The sequence below is a fragment of the Ictalurus furcatus genome, chromosome 9, assembly GCF_023375685.1.
Source record: "Ictalurus furcatus strain D&B chromosome 9, Billie_1.0, whole genome shotgun sequence".
Lineage (NCBI taxonomy): Eukaryota > Metazoa > Chordata > Actinopteri > Siluriformes > Ictaluridae > Ictalurus > Ictalurus furcatus.
Window position 1 is genome coordinate 4,022,441 of NC_071263.1, and position 20,312 is coordinate 4,042,752.

General features: G+C 39.9%; 1 protein-coding gene across 2 annotated transcripts; it reads left to right on the forward strand.

The window, feature by feature from the left end:
* Positions 1–1,167: 1,167 nt before the first annotated feature.
* On the forward strand, positions 1,168–20,205 carry ctage5 (CTAGE family, member 5). Of its 2 annotated transcripts, none has more exons than XM_053632844.1 (28): positions 1,168–1,608; positions 1,932–2,065; positions 2,885–2,977; positions 3,078–6,729; positions 7,016–7,300; positions 8,485–8,588; positions 10,624–10,755; positions 11,205–11,226; positions 11,314–11,402; positions 11,708–11,779; positions 13,226–13,336; positions 13,444–13,515; positions 13,759–13,986; positions 14,203–14,299; positions 14,403–14,449; positions 14,557–14,647; positions 14,886–15,024; positions 15,696–15,797; positions 15,936–15,996; positions 16,217–16,252; positions 17,268–17,335; positions 17,446–17,516; positions 17,628–17,774; positions 17,966–18,073; positions 18,200–18,292; positions 18,466–18,518; positions 18,793–18,928; positions 19,016–20,205. In XM_053632844.1, the coding sequence occupies exons 1-28, from the start codon at positions 1,500–1,502 to the stop codon at positions 19,198–19,200; spliced, it is 6,537 nt and encodes a 2,178-aa protein (XP_053488819.1). In that variant the 5' UTR covers positions 1,168–1,499; the 3' UTR covers positions 19,201–20,205. The 2 variants fall into 2 exon arrangements, with proteins under 2 accessions (XP_053488819.1, XP_053488820.1); XM_053632845.1 differs by having other exon boundaries at positions 1,171–1,608; positions 3,078–3,189.
* The last annotated feature ends 107 nt before the right edge of the window (positions 20,206–20,312 follow it).

The window sequence follows — 20,312 nt, forward strand, 5'->3', positions numbered from 1 at the left end:
GTGAAAAATAAAATAGCTTGAAAGTCTATTCAGAGCTTAAAGCTTTAAACTCAATTTATGGAAATTTACAGCAGTTTTACAGAGTTCAATTATACATGAATAAAGTTGTATAAAATCCACAACTGCTACCTCGGCACTTAACATTAAATATAACTTTATAACCTTAGGACGTTTTTATTTAGAACTGAATATTAAGTTTAATTTTAGATTAGGCTCATGGCCTAATACACAATGTGTAAAAATGGAATGATTAGAAATAATCTGAAATATAAAAATATAGCATTTTGTATGTAACTGGGGCATTTGTTTGTTTGTTTGTTTGTTTGTGTGCTATAACAAAATATGTTGACTGTCCTAGTTTACTATTCTGAACTGATTCTTGCTCATTTCATATCTGAATGTTTGAATTGTACAGTAATATCATTTAAATTGACACTAGTTTATTGTTATACAGTAATCTAATTTAATTGTACAGTCATTTATTTAATGTTATAGCAAATTGACAGGTTTGTTTGTTTGTTTGTTTGAGTGTAGGCCACTTCCTCTAGTTCTATTAGCTCCATTAGTTCTATTAGCTCCATTAGTTCTATTAGCTCTTTCTCGACGCTCCCTAAAAGATCTTCAGACTTTTGATCAGTGATTTGGTTCAGTCAGCAAAACCTACGAACCAAGGTACAAACACACACACACACACACACACACAAGTTAAAAAAAAAAAGATGTCCTCCTCTTCACTGTTAAATACTTTCTTTCTGTAAAGTATAATCACAAATTATTTTGACAGTTTTTTGCAGGCAGTTTGTTTGCAATCCTAAATATTGTGATAAAGAATCTACTGTGTGTTGTAGAAATGTTTTAGTTTGGTGATGTGATGTTTTGGTCGTTTCGCTCAGCTGTATATAAAATCAATTTGAAGTTTTACGGAATATTTCAGCGTTCATTAGACTGAGTGAAATGTTACACTAAGTGTTTAAAAATAGATATTTTTTACATTTGTAAGATGTTTTACGTAGTATAATAAAGGAAAGAATTCAAATTAGTGTTCACTTAATTAAATGAATTTAACACTTAGATTAATTTAGCTTAATTAAAATCGAATCAAACTAAAATGAATGTTCGTTTCTAGCAGTTGAAAAAGGGCTTAAATTTGGTTCATCTGACCAAAAAGGTTTGTAAAGTGCTGCTGTTTACTGACACTGAACAATATGAAATCTGAATTTTATGTGAACATTGACGATCATTTTCAGTAGAACATTCGTGGCTGCGGTGAGACACAGAGACGAGCGGGTCGTAGTTGTTGTCCTGTGTGCTGTAACTTCCTGCAGTAACGTGTTAATGATTGACTCTCAGTAACCTCTGATCCGCTCTCAGACTCGGCCTCGTCCTCAATCACTGCTCCTGCTCCTGTTTTTACCCGTTTTTACTTCTTTTTCTTTTTTGGAAATGAAGGCACGCAGACGGAGCTGCTGATCTGAAACTGATGTGAAACTTCCAGCACCATGGCCGCTGTACTCAACTTTATTCTAGTGCAGTTTATTCTCAGTTTGGTGCTACAGAGTTCAGGATTAATGTCTGATTATAAAACGTGTGGAGACGACGCATGCGCACGTGAGTGATTATTATTATTATTATTATTATTATTTCTCTCAGACACTGAGCTGAGATTCTGCTTTACTATTTATTTCCTGATGATTTCTAATGAATATTTTAATAATAACAGTGTGATGATATGTTGCTATGACTGTATACTGTGATAAATAAATCTGAAATATTTTATGATTAATGTTCTGTTTCATGATTGATATTTTACTGTACAGTTATAATTATTGGTTTATTATTATTAGTAGTAGTAGTAGTAGTAGTATAATACAAAATGCAGAGCTTGCTAGAGGTTTACTTCAGTTGATTTGATTTTCCTGTCCGTGTTAAAGGCCAGATGTGCCGTGTTCAGGCGCTGAGAGATCATCACGCTCAGGACTGCAGGTTTCTCAGCTTTAAAAAAGGCGACATGATCGACGTTTACTACAAACTCACACGGAAAAGGAGCGACCTGTGGGCTGGAAGTGTGAGAATTCTTACTCATTCATTACTTGTGGTCTTTCTTTCACCAACAGAAAAAAAAACATGAAATGAATTGTTAAGGATTAATTTTAGGGTTTAGAGTTAGTTAATACATAGACTGGGTTCGCTTAAGTGTGTTAGCATGAGCTTTGGGCAAGGATTGTGAGATCATTTACAATGTGTTGTTTGTCTGTTTGTTTGTTTGTTTGTTATTATTGTTAGTGTGAACTTTTATGGTTTAGGATTAGCATTTAGAGTTACATGTATTTTTTTTTCTTTAATGAATTGTAAACATGTTGCATTTGTAGATAATTAACAATTAGAGTTTAGAATGTAGATTTATGCTAAGTGTTTAGGATTATTGTTTAGTACTGCTGAAATTTGTTTAGGATTAGCATTAAGGTTAACGATTATGGTTAGTATTTAGAGTCAGTGATTAGCGTTTAGGATAGTTAGTGTTTAACATTTAAGGTTTTATGATATAAAGTTAGTATTTAGAGATTTAGAGATTTAAAGTTAGAATTTAGGGTTTATAGTTAGTGTTTAGGGTTTAGAGTTAGCATTTAGGGTTTAGAGTTAGCGTTTAGGTTCAGACTTAGCTTTTAAGGTTAAGAGTTAGCATTTAGGGTTTAGAGTTAGCATTTAGGCTCAGACTTAGCATTTAAGGTATAGACTTAGCATTTAGGGTTTAGGGTTAGCATTTAATTAGCATGACCTATGTGTCATTAGGGTAAGTTCACTTCTTCCCCTCTTCCTGCTGAAAAGGTGTTTTTTTATTTTTGGACTGAAGCACAAATGTGCATGGTTTGTGTTTGTTTTTCAGACAGATAAGCAGTTTGGTTATTTTCCCAAAGATGCTGTGAAAATCGATGAAGTTTTTGTTGATGAGAAAAAGGAAATCGAGATGAGAACTCAGGTAAAGGTTTACAGAGGACAACACAACAGGGACAAAAAGATCTTACACTGTTCTGTTTGTCGCCAAGGTGTTACGGCTCACATGAATATTTCCTTTTCAGAAAACAGACTTCTTCTGTATGGATGCATTCGGGACAATAATCGCGAGCGACGAAGAATTCGAAGATCAAAGTTCGGAGTTCGGAGATCAAACTGCCGAGTCTGAAGAATTAGGTAACAGTGATTTTGATGATCGAGTCTCCAAAGCATCCGAAACAAATGACAATGTCGAAACAAGGCACGTTGATAACGATAATAAAGACAGAGGGAAACCAGAACAAAGCGGATCTTCATGGATCAGATCTGCTGTTAGCGGATGGTTTGCTAACGATCCTGATAAAGCAGGAAATGGAAATAAAGAGCAGGAGAACTTTAAGAGCAGAAAACTGGCCTTGGACTTGGACCAGCTGGACGAGGAGGAGAGACAAACTGAACTTCTCGACTGGATTGGAGATGGACTGACCAACACTTTTGGATTTGGGAAAAAAGATTTACATGCTAACGCCAAGGATGAAACAGAGAATGATGAGGATTTGCCTAATGAACAGCCCAGTTACTTGCTGAGAAATGGGATAAAAAATGTTTTACGTTTTGGAGGAGGAGACGCACCACGTTTTGAAACCAAGAAACCGAGTCAGGATGAAAATATGCAAAATCTAAGAGAACAGCAGGAAGCCACAAGTCTTAAAGCTGTAGACCCGGCTGAGACGATCACTGAAAATGAGAAAATTGGTGACAAGAAGGATGCAGGATGGTACGACAGCGTCTATAACAGAATCACAAACTTTTATGGAGATCCTTCTGATAAAAGTGAAGCTAGTAAAGATGAAGGAAAAGAGAGTTTAAGCGATCGAGGTGTAGACGTAGATGAAGTCACGATTTCCAAGGATGAAAAAAATCCAGAACCGAGATCAGAATCGTTTCTGATTCAGGACTCGCAAAGTGACCGAAATACAGCAAACCCAGACGAGAAACAGGAAGTGCCAAGCCAGGATCACTCGGATGAAACCAGTCAGGTCAGTGAAGGATGGTACGGAAGCGTCTATAACAGAATTACAGGATTTTATGGAGACACTCCTGATGGAAATGATGCTCCTGATAAGAGCGATGTTATTGAAAACGTTAGAGGAGATCCTCGGGTAACATCTGAAACCGAGGACGTACCGTCAAGCCGAGACGAGCAGCTGGAAAAGATTGATCACACTGCTGAGAAAGCGAATGAGAATAATAATACAGGGTGGTACGACAGTGTCTACAGCAGAATTACCAACGTGTATGGAGATACATCTCAAAACATCAAAAATGATGTTCCTGAAGTCATGAAAGATGTCGAGAGCCAAACACAGAGTGAAAACACCAAAGACACGTCGTCACCATCCATATTTTCTATGAATGGCCTGTCATCTGTGATTGGCGGCCTGAGATCGCCTTCCAAAGGAGCAGGAAGTGTAGATGAAACCAAACTGAGTGAATCGGTCACATCAGAGCCGAGTCTGACGCAGTCTCATGCCTCCGCTGATCAAAGTGACACCATGACATTAAAGAGTGACGATGATGACACTGAGGATTCAGGACTGAGTGAAAAAGAAAACACTGATAACTATATGGGCAATGACCAAAACCAGGATACATCACGGTCCATATTTTCAGTTGCTCGCCTATCGATGATGATTGATGGCCTAAAATCGCCATTTAAGCCCAAGGATCCTGGAGATAAAGAAGAAAACGATGGAGAAAAGACTCCAGACACAGGTAAGGAAGGACAGAGCGATAACGATGATGAAAGCGATAATGATGATGAGCTTAGTGTTAGATCGATTAGTGAAATATCCACTCAGGGAGCTGCTTTGGGTAGCAAACAAGAAGAAGAAGAAGAAGTTGTGCAGGAAGTAAATGTAGACTCTAATAAGCAGGATATGGGTGGTGATGGTGAAAATATCTCCACAGATATTAGTGCAAGTTTAAATGATATACGTGTGGATATAGAGGAGTTAAATGATCAATCTGATGCGGGTTCGGCTCGTATTTCCACGGGCCACAGTAAGAACATGACGTCAGTGCTTCATACTGATGAGACTGAGGCACTAACAGAGGAACCGGGTTGGACTGAGTTAGCCGAACACATTGCAGACACATCAAAAAGCCGTGAAGCTGACGCAAATACAAACAACGTTAATAAAAGCATTCCTGGGAAATTTAGAGATATTCCTGGTGAAGAAGACCCACAGTCTGAGAGTGAGACTGGATCAGATTCAGGTCTTCAGGTCAGGACAGATCTTTTAGAGAACAACTCTGAGACTGTAGATGAATCTGATGAAGCTCAGGATGAAGGTGAAGCAGCAGACGTGTTACTTGAGACAGAAGAGGCAGGTATGAAGGTGATGAGAAGTGAGGCGGCGCAAACCATTTCTACAGAGTCTAACGATGAGAAACACGGTGTAGATGTTATTCAGATGGAGTATGGTGGAGAAAAGGAAAGTGGTGATGCGACACAAATAGAGTATGGTGAAGAAAACAACAGTGTGGACATTACTCGAATGGAGTATGATGAAGAAAGAGAAAGTGGTGACATTATTGAAATGGAGCATCATGGAAAAAAAGAAGGCGCTGACGTTACTCAAATGGAGTCTGGTGGAGAAAATGAAGCCATAGATGCTACTCAAATGGAAACTGATGGAGAAAAGGAAAATTTAGACATTACTCAAATGGAGACTGTTGAAGAAAATGAAGGTGGAGTTACTCAAGTGGAGTATTCTGGAGCACGAGAAGATGTAGATGGCGCTCAAATGGAGTCTGGTAGAGAAAATAAAAGTAAAGACATTACTCAAGTGGAATATTCTGGAGGAAAGGATGAAGTAGACACTACTCCAATGGAGTCTGGTGGAGACAAAAGTGGTGAGGTTACTCAAGTGAAGTATGCTGGAGGACACGAAGGTGTAGAAATTACTCAAATCGAGACTGATGGAGAAAAAGAACGTGTAAACATTACTCAAATGGAGTATGGTGGAGAAAAAGGAGGAGATAGTACTCAAGTAGCATCTGATGGCGAGAAAAACGGCGTCAACTTTACTCAAAAAGAGTCTGGTGGAGACAAAGAAGGTGTAGACCTTATTCAGAAAGAACAGCTGAGTGTATACACTGCACATGGTTTAGAAAACACTTACAGCATCTCTGAGACCAAACAGAACCTGGAGATTGATTCTGATGATTCCAGAGAGTCTGAGAAATGTGAAAGTGCTGTGGAAAAACAGGCTGAAATCACACCGAAGAACGAACGAGATAAAATCCCATCAACAGACGGCTCTACTGAAAGTTCCAGTACGTCTGATGGAGATCAAAATGATCATGTCAGCAAAAAAAACGGAGATAAAACGGTGGACGTTAAACGCCACAAAGCACGTATGTCAGCTCAGACACAAAAACGTACATATCCCAACTTACAAGCTCATCTCAGTGAGGAGGACATACAGGATCTTCTGAAGTTCTTCAGTGGAGAAACGTTATCACGGCTGGATTTCATCATCAGACACTCTGAATATATTACCAGTGAACAGCTTGCTGAGCTTCATGACTTTGAACAAACACTGGAACATCTTCTGAAAACCAGAAATCAAGAAATCAAGCCATCGCTACAAACCATACGCACTGTCTTAGCGAACCTAAGGAAGACGTTTATACCCATGATAGCAGATGGCAGTGTAGATAAAAGCCCAGGTATTAATGATATCTATATAACACTTATTTATTTATTTACTTACTTATTTAATTATTTTTCTCCTTGTGCATCAATATGAGATAAGTTCCCTTTAGGAACCCTTGAGGAACCTTTTCTTCACACTGATCTAAATACAGTTATCGATTTCTTCTCATTGTTATAAGTGTAGTAGTAGTGGGTCAAGTTAAATAATCTTGAGGACGTTTCTTCACTTAGTAGAACTAATGAAGTACTTCACATGAACCTCAAAAAATCCTTCACGCTTTCATGTGTCTCTCGCAACAGATCCGAGTCGGACCGAGTGTGTTAGTGAAACATGTGTGAGTACAACCGAGAACACGCCAATCTCTGAACAAGACATGGGACAGGACAACAATATGGACAACAATACGGACAACAGCTCCAGTATAAATGACTCGGACAGCTTAATGAGTAAATCACTCTCTAATGACCAAGAAGTCGTCACTGACAAGAGTCAAATATTAGACGACGAAGACCAGAAATCTACTCTTCATCCGGACACCAACATTATCACAGAAGAGTTTCTGGAACCTGAAGAATCCCAAAACGGTAAACATTCCATTAGTACACCACAGTGTTGCTGAGTTCTGGATTGTGATTGGTCAGAAGGTGTTGATTCATCTTCTATAGCAGCAGCTCTGACAGTAGTGCAGGTTTATATTAATGCGCTCGTTCTAATCAAATACATTATAGTATCTAGAAACATTATAGTTTCTATAGTAACAGCTCATTCACAGGAACGTGTACAGTGGTCGCACCACTGATAATAAACGGATTTAAAAACCTGTGTAATCGTTGATATGGTGAAGTTTTCTGTAAAGAGATGTATATGTAACGTTTATGGAAGGAGTCTCCAGTGTCAGCGCTTTGTAACAGTCAGAGGTAACGCTGTAACTTTAAGTTTTCCTCACATCTTCAGTTCCCAACCTGTACTTTCAATATATGCGATTATCATCGAAAAATCCTTGCATTTGTTAATAATAATAATAATAAAAAGAAGACAACTTTATTTATAGTGCATGTGGCAGCTCACACTGCCGTACAATCAAGTAGTAAAATTAAATGTAATGAAAAGTGAAGTTATATGAAGAATTATTTTAAAACAGGGTGCACGGTGGCTTAGTGGTTAGCATGTTCGCCGCACACCTCCAGGGTCTGGGGTTCGAGTCCTGCTGTGGCCCTGTGCATGTTCTCCCTGTGCTGTGGGGGTTTCCTCCGGGTACTCCGGTTTCCTCCCCCAGTCCAAAGAGATGCATGGTAGGCTGATTGGTGTGTCTAAAGTGTCCGTAGTGTATGAATGGGTGTGTGAGTGTGTATGTGATTGTGCCCTGCGATGGACTGGCACCCTGTCCAGGGTGTACCCTGCCTTGTGCCCCATGCTCCCTGGGATAAGCTCCAGGTTTCCCTGTGACCCTGAAAAGGATAAGCAGTATAGAAGATGGATGGATGGATGGATTATTTTAAAACATATGTCATAAAAATAAAATGATGTGATAGATTGATAGTCACAGGAATGTTAGTATGATACTAATGCAGGAAATAAAGCTGACAACAAAAGGGCCAAACAAATTTAACTCTTGGCATCTGACTCGGTAAATAAAAACACAGCTTCCTTGATTAAATAAACGAATCCTTCATTTTGATCATCCTTCAAGAGTAATTAGTGTATACTACTTTAGACCTTTGTGTATTTAATCCACTCAGATTATCTGAATCTGTTTTCTTTTTGACAGAAGGAGTTCTGCATCTATATACGATTTTTGTTGCTGAATTCACAAGCACTGTGTTCACGTACATGGTGAAGGAAAGTGAACGTGTGAAACAAGCCATATTTAAGGTAGGACCAGGAGTCAGATCCACCCTCTGCTCCTTTAAGACTACACTCTAGTCTAGAGGTGTTCACTTGACATGTCACCAAATGCAGTTCAAAACAAAACTTAGACTCTGGTAATGTTCATGTTAAGGTTCATGTTAATCTTATAGCACATCAAGTGAGGAGTTTAAAAATGGACACTGAAGAAGATCAGAAGGTGAGTATGAGCAACTAAAAAAAAAGGTGTGAGTAAAAATAAGGGTGTATTTTTAGTGGACTGATTAAAATCACTGACAGGTCTGGTAGTACAAGTGAAAGGCTCAGGTGTTCAAATGACCTGGTCAGCTAAACTTTTAATGATTCGTTATTCCTTTTTTGAAATAACATGATCCGAATAAAATATTAGTTTGGAGCTGAGCTATATTTACATTCACATTTTGAAACTTTACACCGACATTAAACCGGAGAATTGTGTACGAATGCCTTGCGCATGCGCAGAACGCCTTAGCACGTAGCCATTGTGGCGTTTTATTATTGGTGACGTGTGGAATAAACCATGTGGCACTTCACAGGGGTGTCAGCTCTCTTTAGTGTTCGAAGTGATGAAACAAAAAAAAGAGACGATTTCAACTCTAAAACAACTGACGCGTCGTACAGTCTATATGATGGATTAAAATGAATAAAAATGCGCTTTGATTATGCTGCGACTTTTATTTTAGATTCAAGTGTGACCCGTTTCCCCCTCGAGCTGATACAGTGCAGAGCTCTGACTCTCTGCGCACTGCGCATGCGCATGCCGCTATGGAGCGACAACAGATGGAATAAGTAGAGATAAACAAATAAATAAAAGTAGCGTCGGCTTATAATATCAGACTAAAATCTGATCTGATCATGGCAGAAGGATTTAATAATGTCTCTGATGTTGTGGAGGTGAATGATACTAAAGGAATCGCGAACATTTATTACACTCTTGCGATGGAGAAGATAAGGGATGTAAGTGCCAACTCTACGTTCGTGTTTTGTTTATTATTATTCATTTTTAACGTTTTTCTTGAAATGATTTCTTAAAATAAGGTACTTTTGAAGTGTCATTTTCATGTATTGATAATAAGAGACCTAACAGTATGATTAGAAACACTAATAACTGCTCATCGCCTTTATTTATTTATTTATTTATTTATTGTGGCAATATTGTTGTTATTGTTGTTTTTAAATCTTATTTCAGTTCACAGTTTTTAATAAAACGAAAAAACAAAACAAAGAAAAATAGTCAATCAATCCACAAATGGGATCAATTACAATAATCCACTCATATTGAAGCAGTTTCATTTTCATTATTTTACTTCCTCACTCACATGTGATTGTCCGTGTGAAATTTGTATAGACTTCTACATGATCTAGAGATTTTCTAATCTTGTTCTGAACATCTGATGCTAAAACCTGTGATATTTCAGGAAGATGAAACAAAATGACTGAAAAAAACAGGTTCGAGTGACGTCCACACCTCAGCGGCAGGTGGATCTGGACAGAAAAGCCGCTTTATCACTCCTGAATCAATGACATTTTCATTTATTAAATCACAGTGATGAGGATTTAATAAATGAATCATAATCTATATTATCCCAGTTTTTAAACCCACTCCTCATTTGCCCCAAGAGGACCACATTTCTTTCTTTTCAGCTTTATCATTTTTATTTGAATGACATCGTTTGTTTCTCTGCATACCCGGATAATGTTAATATTAATAATTCAGCCCGTGTTTTGGTATTGTGTTATATATTGTCAGAGATATGTGCTCGAATCCTTCTTTTAAATACAGGACCTTAGAAGCCCGTTGTTGTGCTGCTTTCCAAATTTTCAAATAGGGAGAGATTTTAATCTGAGAAGCACAAACACAACACGATAAAATAAACTTAGGCAAAGTCTTCACACACAGAACGCTTCAGTTTGACGAGCGAGACAGCGAGCAAGCAGTTGTTCATGTGATATTGCGCAAAGTACGATTTCAATTTTCATCTTCCTCTTTTCATCGAGAGACTGACTTGTTGTGTCATTGCAGGTCGTGATGTCACTTCCTGACGATATCCGACCCGGTCCTGATCTTTACGGGTTGCCGTGGGAAGCCGTGATCTTCACCGCCACGTTAGGTTTATTCACCTTCCTGCTCTTCACCTGCCGATTCGTCCAAGCAGTAAGTGACCAATAAAGTTCTCATAAAGAAGTTCAAAAGTCGTGGCACCCTGAGAACTATCGATTACACTAATCCATTCTCCTCAGCCGGATCTTACTGTACTCTTGAGAAACGCCAAAAATCTAGGATGATTATTACAGACTGTGCTCACTCCTAGTTATGATGATTTTTTTAAAAAAAACATTCTCGTCCTTAAATGAAGCACAATAGGACATTCTAGGTGAGCGAAATTTACAAATAGTGCTTCATCCATCCATCCATCCATCCATCTTCTATACCGTTTATCCTTTTCATGGTCACGGGGAACCTGGAGCCTATCCCAGGGAGCCAAATAGTGCTTCAGTATAACAGAAATAACATCTGGAATGTGTACATTATCTGTAATAGAATTACCGTGTATTATACACTCCCGCGTAACCTGTGTCCTGTTTTCTTTTCTCTCGCCGCAGATTAAGAGCAGATTATACTGCAGTAAGTCCTCTGTTCGAATCTTATATCGTTTGAATATTAGCTCTCAGCTGTGAATCGATTCTGACCGGCTCTCTCGTTGGTTTCCAGGTAAAGAGAGGAGGATGGGACAGAAAGTGGCAGAGCTTCTGGAGGAGAAGTGTAAGGTTCTGGAGACGCTCAGCGAGTGCGAACACAAGGTGGGTGAGGGACAGATCACAGAAAGGAAAAGAAAGGTTTTCTATAATTAAGGAAAACATCTGACGGACACGTGTTATTGCGTCATCCAGTATAAGAGCCAATCAGGATCCGATATGCAAATGTTTCTAATGAGCCGAATATTCCCGTGCTACTTTTGTTCAAATATATTTTATTACACTGAGTTGCCAGTTTCTTAGTTATTTTATTTCACTTGCATTAAATAGAATTGTAGCTGTTTCACAAGCTTATATTGACGTGTGTGTGTGTTTGTATGTGTGTGTGTGGGGGGGGGTTCTCCTGACAGTTTAAGAAGCTGGAGACTGTGCTGCAGAATGGTGGACTTTCAGCTCAGGATTCAGAGAGAGAAGATTTGGAGGTAGAGTGAGCCTTACATGATGATTATCCACCGTTTTTACTCCACTCTCTTGTATTCGCTTTAATTTACGTCACTCTACTTTATTCCCGTCCAACCAGTAAGCATTCTGCTGCATGCAAAATATTTCTCTTCGTTATTTGTGTATTTTACATCTGTCAGACGTGTGAGTCACCAACGGGAAAATGAGTCGAGTTAGTTTATCACGCCGAAGCATTAATATTACAGATAACTGAATATTAAAATGAGGCAGAACACACATCCCTGATCATTACATAATAGATGCGTAGACTGACAGATAGAAATACGGACCGGCGCCTCGTCACGGTGTGTGTTTATCAGCATCTAAGCATTCAGGGCACCGTTTACTTTCAGGGAGAGACGATGAAATGGGTAAAGTAGTAATCCTGTTTAAAGCTGCACAAACAGTAGCAAAGGAGCACTGTATCAGTAAAACCATACGAAGCACATGCGGAGTCTTTCTGCTTGGATTCCACACCATAATGTAGGCAAGGCAGCTAAAACCCGGCCTTTAAAGCCACCCAGGCTGGATAAAAGTTCTAAATATAACGTTTTAGTACAACCCCAATTCCAAAAAAAGTTGGGACGCTGTGTAAAATGTAAATAAAAAAAGAACACAGTGATTTGCAAATCTCGTAAACACATGTTATTCACAGTAGAACAGAAAACATATTAAATGTTTAAAGTGAGGAAATGTACCGTTTTTAGGGGGGGGAAATAAGGTAATTTTGAATTTGACGTCTCAAAAAAGTTGGGACAGGGCAACAAAAGGCTGGAAAAGTAAGTGTTACTAAAAAGAAACAGCTGGAGGTACATTTTGCAACTAATTAGGTTAATTGGGAACAGGTCAGTAAGATGATTGGGTATAAAAAGAGTATCTTAGAGAGGCGGAGTCTCTTAGAAGTAAAGATGGGAGGGGATCTGGATGGAAGCAGACGTTGCTCTAAAACCTGTATATACCTTTCAGCATTGATGGTGCTTTTCCAGATGTGCAAGCTGCCCATTCCATAGGCATTTCCTTAAAATGGTACATTTCTTCAGTTTAAACATTTGATATGTTTCCTATGTTCTACTGTGAATAACATAGGGGTTTATGAGATTTGCAAATCATTGCATTCTGTTCTTATTTACGTTTTACACAGCGCCCCAACTTTTTTGGAATCGGGGTTGTACTATCTTTCGTCATTTCTTTCGTGCAAACCTTTCAGTCAGATGAGTGAAGTCAATATCAACAACAACAACAATACTCTCAGTAGATGTTTAAGTCTCATATTACTGTAAGAATTACTAATACTCAAAGTTTTAATGGTTTTTTTTCCCCCTTGTTGTAAACACAGACTTCAGTCTGATCTGAGTTATTCATCTTTAACACTAATATCTGTTTTTTGTTTTGTTTTGTTTTGTTTTGTTTTGATATTTTTTTTAAAGGCCATGTCGAAGAAGCTGGAGGAGGCGAATGCGCAGATGAAGAGTGATATGGAGAAAATGCAGGAGGAACTCGACATGCAGGACCAGCTCAGGAAACGGCAGGAAGAGCAGGTAGTGCATAATAAACATTTATTCATCACCTCTGAATTTTTATTTTTCATTGCTTTGATCTGGTAAAAAAAAAAATGGTCTGTTCTTTGTGTATGTGTGTGTTCCAGCTCACAAAACTGGAAGAGATGTTAAAAAAACTAGAGGAGGAGGCCATGGAGCACAAATCGCAGCTAGAACAGGTACAAGACCGTCTTTAATGTTGTTAATAATGAGTCAGGGGACAGCGGGTTCAAGCGCCACTGAGCAAAACTACAAAGGAAACGTATCAATTCACTCATAACCCAAAACAAAAGTGGGCGTTTCCCGAGTCTCCGACGTTATTGGCTGATTGGAGCAGGAGTGTGATCTCGGAGACAGAACAGATAAATATCATTTCCTTCTCGTACGACTGGGTAAAACGTGTGTGTGTGTGTGTGTTCCAGGATAAAACGACTCTGAAAATCCACGAGATGAACACCGAGAGACTGCAGAAGAAACTCCAGGAAGTTAAAGAGGAGAACAGCATGCTACTGGAGAGCAAAGCACAGCTGGAGCAGGAGGCGGAGGGATGGAAGGAACGACTGAGCGAGCTGGAGGAAGAGAAGAGGATGAGCGAGACGTCACACGACGGAATGATGGAGAACTGCTTGAATAAAGACGAGCGCATAAAGGTGCATTACTTCATCTGTCTCACTCTCACTCTCTCCCTCTCTCTCTCTCTCTCTCTCTCTCTCTCTCTCTCTCTCTCAACATGTACCTTCTGCCAGAATCCACTGACCTTGAAACGTGTTTTTATTATATAGCCATAGAAACTGGCATGGCATTAAAAAAACAAACTCTCTCTCTCTCTCTCTCTCTCTCTCTCTCTCTCTCTCTCTCTCTCACAGTCTCTAACAGAGTGTCTGTTGAAGATGAGAGATTGGGACTCGGAGGAGGAGAGCGCTGCGAACGACACGAGCGGATCAGAGAACAAAAACTCCTCCGGTCTGAACGTTAAATCCTCATTTGATTTCTTTTAGTCGTAATAAAACGTAGATGATTCCAACAAACCGATCCGAGTGCTGATTTGATTGTTTCGTTCTCACAGATCTCAGGCAGAAACAGAAAGTGCAGAAACTGATCAGTGCGGCGAAGGTACGGGTTCTAGTCCTACAGATGAGCGGAGCGGTCAACGTAAAGACTACGTCATATGAATTAAACACCTAATGTGGAGCGTGCTCATCTTCTCATCTCCTTCACAGATGAGTGCAGATTTGAAGGCCATGGAGGAGGACAAGGGCCGAGTGTTCGCCAAACTCACGGATGAAATCAAAGCCAAGGAAGATCTTCAAGGTTTTTAGTCTTGTTTAGTTCACCCTGCTTTTGCTCCATACCACTTAACACCTCTTCAATACCTTTACGGTACACCGCTTTTCTTCAACTCCGCTTTATTTCACACCACATTCCTTCAGTCCTCACCTCACGCTCCTCTGTCCCAGTTCACACCGTTTTATGCCATTCTACTCCACTCGGTTGTACTCCTCTGTAACATCTGTACTGCTTCTTCTCTCTGTTCCGTTTTGCGAGTCAGCGAGTCTTGAGCAGCTGCAGCACGAGAAAGAATCTCTGGAGTCGGAGAGCTCCATGTACTCCAGTGAAATCGAGAAACTGCAGCACAAACTGCAGATCATGTCCGAGATGTATCAGGAGAACGAACTCAAACTGCACAGGTGAACACCAGAAGGTTTTTTTTTATTATTATTTTAAACTGACTCTTTATTCCACACCTGTTTTTGTTTACTTGCCGAAGGCCGACATGTATCCAGTCACAACCCAGTGGATGTGTAATCCTTGCTCTGGCTTCCGCAGGATTTCCCGAAATTACGTTCAGTTGATCAAACTCGACATAACGGTCGCTAAAGACTACAGTCGGAATGAATAAATAAATAAATAAATAAATAAATGATTGAATAAAATAAGAAAATGAGGCAAATTTTTTGACTCAATATTGACAAAGAAAATCCAGAACTCTTTAGATCCTGATAAAATGACGGAATTCTTGTACATTCTTAAAACATATTCAGACCCCAGTTTCCAGGAAATATACGGTGCAAAATATAAAAGAAAAAGTCCGCATGATACTAAACTTTAGTGTTCTGTTAAACGTACAGGAAAATAGATCGAATAGAACTGAAATGGAATAGAAAAAGCGTGCGCCTCCATGTTTGGAGCTTGTTCAACCTGCGTGTAACAAGCACCTAGTTATAGAGCAGAATTCAGTATAATATAATATAATATAATAAATTACTGTTTAATATAGAATTCAATAGGAATTCAGGTGAACTGATATGTTGTTGTTGTTGTTGTTGTTGTTGTTGTTGTTGTTGTTGTTGTTGTCCAGGATGCTAACGGTGGAGGAGAAGGAGCGCTCACAGAAAGAAGAGCAGCTCAACAAAGCTGGGAAGAAGATCAGCCTGGCTACAGATGAACTCAACTCTTACAGGTGTGTGTGTGTTATGTGGACAAGCTCCATAGTGCTGTGAATCACGTACTGTAGTGATTATTTTCCTGGAATTATTCACCTTCTGAAACGATTCATTCTGTAGTGATTCTTTTTGTAACGATTTTTTATTTCACTCAGACAAAGATCCAAAGAGCTGGAGGAGGAGCTGGAGAAGACCAATCAGGCCTACAGAAACCAGGTACAGATATTAGCCACGCCCACTTTCATCCTTCAATGCACTTAGTACATGTACAGGATAGGGGACGATATAAACACACACACGGTCCACACTCACTGTACAGAGCAACAGCATATAGCAGATCAGTCCCGAGTCCTAAATGAGGACAGAAGACGTCACGGTATAATAAAACCCTGGAGGCTGGGATTGATAGGAATATATTTTTTTTGGTTCTTTTCAGATTGCTGCACATGAGAAAAAGGCTCATGATAACTGGGTGAGTTACTCTGCTGTGTATCATCATCATCATCATCATCATCATCATGTCACGCCTGTTTCTAGTCTATATACATAATATACATTCCACAGTGACTCCCTTTCTGTAATGATTCTGTTTCTGTAGTGATTTAATTTCTATAGTGTATGGAAAAAATACTCATTTATTTGTTTGGTAATTTAAGTTCTTTTATAACACTGCACAGACCATTTGTAAACGACCCTACCACAGAGATTGACATTGTGTAGTGATTTGTACTGATTCTCATTGTATTATGTGGTGAATATTGTAATGTAGTGATTAGTGTACTGTAGTGATTCTCTTCCCGAAATGATTGGCATTTCATTGTGATTCATTTGTTGGAAATATTTACATTCTGGAATGATCGACACTCTGTAGTGACACTTTTTCCGCAACGGTTCGCTCTCTGTAGTGACTCTTTTTCCGCAACGGTTCGCGCTCTGTAGTGACTCTTTTTCCGCAACGGTTCGCTCTCTGTAGTGACTCTTTTTCCACAACGGTTCGCGCTCTGTAGTGACTCTTTGTCCGCAACGGTTCGCGCTCTGTAGTGACTCTTTGTCCGCAACGGTTCGCGCTCTGTAGTGACTCTTTTTCCGCAACGGTTCGCGCTCTGTAGTGACTCTTTTTCCGCAACGGTTCGCTCTCTGTAGTGACTCTTTTTCCGCAACGGTTCTCGCTCTGTAGTGACTCTTTGTCCGCAACGGTTCGCGCTCTGTAGTGACTCTTTGTCCGCAACGGTTCGCGCTCTGTAGTGACTCTTTTTCCGCAACGGTTCGCGCTCTGTAGTGACTCTTTTTCCGCAACGGTTCGCTCTCTGTAGTGACTCTTTTTCCGCAACGGTTCGCTCTCTGTAGTGACTCTTTTTCCGCAACGGTTCGCTCTCTGTAGTGACTCTTTTTCCGCAATGATTTGTATAAGTTACTCATAATTCCCATTCCGAAGTCTTGTTGTTTAACACTTACTCTGATGTTGTAATGTTCCTGTTGTGTTGTAGCTGGCTGCCCGAGCTGCAGATCGAGACCTCACTGACGTGAAGAGAGAAAACTCAGTGTTGCGCCAGAGGTGAGGCGAACCACAAAAAACCTCGTAATATTTAATGAACCGACTGTACGTACTGTTACAGCGTGTTAATGTAGTGTTTCATATTGATTTTGATTCTCGTCTGAGTGCAGATTAACGGACTGGCAGTTTAAACTGGAGCTGATGGAGAAAAATCCACAGGCTCGTGCACCGCAGTTTAGAGGTGAAACGTCATAAAAGACTTTTTTTCGTAATGATAATCGGGAATTAATACACTGCACTAGATGATGGTGTGGGTGTGTGTGTGTGTGTGTGTGTGTGTGTGTTTTAATAGTTAATCCTCCAGGTGAAAGATCTCCGTTCGGTCCGTCTCCACTCGGTCGCCCACCCTCAGAAACTCGGCCCTTCCTGTCCCCCCCGACGCTGATGGACGGGCCTCCCAGAGTCTCTCCACAGTTTCCCATGATGCCTGGCGGCAGAGGTGACCCCTCTATAAAAACACAATACTGTTATATTATTGTATAATATCACGTAACATTATTATTATTATCATGTAAAATAATTTATCTTCAGAAAAATGTCTAACCTAAACACTTTTCATCCAGGTTCAGTTTGTTTATTTATTTTCAACTGCTTTACTTTGCTCTCTCTCGCTCGATCTCTCACTCACAGTGCCCCCTGGTGGTGTGGAAGGTGACAGGAGCATTTCTTACTCTGAAAGTGGCTCCCCCACATGGGAGAGAGAAAGAGAGAGAGAGCGCAGGAGTCTCGGCCCACCAGGTACCGTGATCAGCCCTCTGCTGTGGCGTTATTTTTGACCCAAAGATTTTCTCTCGTCATCCCGACACGCTTGACTGACATCAGATTTGTTTATTAAAATCGAAATGTTTACCTCGTCTATGGCAGGTCCAGATCCGGGACTCATGTACAGAAGACCTCTCTCGGCCCCGTTCCTGCGAGCGCCGCTTCCTCCTGAAGCCTACTACAACGAGAAATCGGGTAAAATCTATGTATTGGACTCCACTCATAATACTGTACAGAGTAACACACACCTCGTGCGCTCAGCCAATCAGAACGCTTCACGTGGGACCGCCGTTGGACCTTTTTGTGAAATATCCGTATACAGATTGACGTTCTTACAGCTTCTTTCTGCTTTTATGTTTTCTTTACAGATTCAGCGTTCGGGGGAGAGGGTGCTGGCTTTAGAGAAAACGGGATCCGCGACGTATGTGTACTTCTATTCCCACATACACAATCCCAAATTTATCAAGCAGCCATGTTTATGGATAAATGTGCTGTTTATCAAAACCAGTGTTCCAGTTGTATTTGTGTTTTGTTTTTGTTTTTTTATGTATGTGATTTATTTTACATCAGACACATATCCTTTTATGTCCTTTAAATTCATTTTGTAAAATGCGTCCATATTATTTTTTAAAGTTAATTTGTGTGTGTGTGTGTGTGTGTGTGTGTGTGTGTGTGTGTGTGTGTGTGTGTTACAGAGTGGACGCACGATGCCTGGTGCTGATATAAGGCCAGGGCCACTTCCTCCTCCTTCTTTTCCTCCATTTGACCCCCGAGACCCTCATTTTCCTCGTCGAGGTTACCGTCCCGACTTCTTCCGTCCTCCTCTGGCCAGTGAGTTTGACTTCACACTGGAACCGCACATAAATATCGATGGCACCTGATTGGCTGCTTCCTAACTTGTGTCGATTTCATCCACAGTGCGAGGACCTCCTCCTCCTCTTCCTCCTGGAGTTTTTCCCAGAATTCCACTTCCTCCCCGCATGGCATTTCCACCAATGAGACCTCTGGCTGATCATGTTTCATCCGAACCTCCATCCAGACCTTCACCTCCAGGCAGTGAGCAGCCTCCTGAGCAACTTCCATCTGCACACGATGTCATTTGATCCCTTGCTCTATCTGTCAGTTTTCCTCCTTCTACCCTATCTCCATTGTGTGTCCCTGTTTAATGCACCATTTCTGACTTCCCCTAAAAAATGTGTATCACCCCTATGTCACACAGCGAGGAGAGGTGCGTGTGTAACATGCAATGACTTCTGGGTCATTTCTGCTGATGTCGGCTCGATCTCTCAGTACTAGAAATGCTCACTCGACAGCGACGTGGGATTCAATCTGAATTTATCTTTGGGAGGGAATTGAACAGGGGTGCATTGTGTCACTTCCTGTTCCTATATTCAAGGGCTGACTTTGTTGTCATGTGACTTCTTTGTGTCATCACATTTCATTTTTTGAATTTTTTTTACTGTAATAAAGAATTGACACCAGGACGAAGCTATTTAAACAGATTTCATTTCTGGTACATGGCTTTCTCCAGTGTGCTGATGGTGGTGTAGATATGGAGTAGATGTTTTGTCTTTTATGAAGCCACATAGGACTCACAGGTCTTCATGCTTGTTGTAGTCATATTTAATAATTTTTACTTATAAATAATTAGATGAAAATTATGTGTAAATACTGCATTACGGTATTGTGAATAATGTGTACATACACAGAATGTAGTGAATTTTGAGAAACATAATGTGATGGTGCAGAACCATCCCTGTAGTTTGCAGTATTTATAGAGCGGATGCTTTATCACAGAAATGCAAACGAGAACATTAATAAAAATTGTCCTTCTTTGAACAGTGTGTCTAAATTTGTTCCCTACTTGCCAAATACTTGATTTGTATCAGATGTATGCTGAAAATGTTGTAGAAAATTATCTCCAATCTAAGTCAAAAACATGTTCGACAAGGGGTTGTAGATGTCAAAAGCAACCAAACTTTATTTAAGCAATAAAGTTGAGATGTCTGCAGACAATCTGAATTCGTGCAACATAACATGGGTCTTTTATACTATTCTGATGTGTGCTCATTTTAGGTGAGGTTTTTACCACAATTAATGACTCCTGTCTATATGTTGCCTCGCGCAAGACCAGCCAATAATTTGTTTTTTTAATAAAACAATGTTCGTAAGTTCACTCTGTACAAAGTTCACTCCTACCGCCTTAATGGTTTCT

Bases quoted from the DNA above. Each gene is read 5' to 3' on its own strand.
- ctage5 (XM_053632844.1), top strand. From the start codon at position 1,500: ATGGCCGCTGTACTCAACTTTATTCTAGTGCAGTTTATTCTCAGTTTG. The intron at 15,997-16,216 runs GTACAGATATTA...GGTTCTTTTCAG, and splicing joins ATCAGGCCTACAGAAACCAG to ATTGCTGCACATGAGAAAAA. The intron at 18,929-19,015 runs GTGAGTTTGACT...TTTCATCCACAG, and splicing joins CTTCCGTCCTCCTCTGGCCA to TGCGAGGACCTCCTCCTCCT.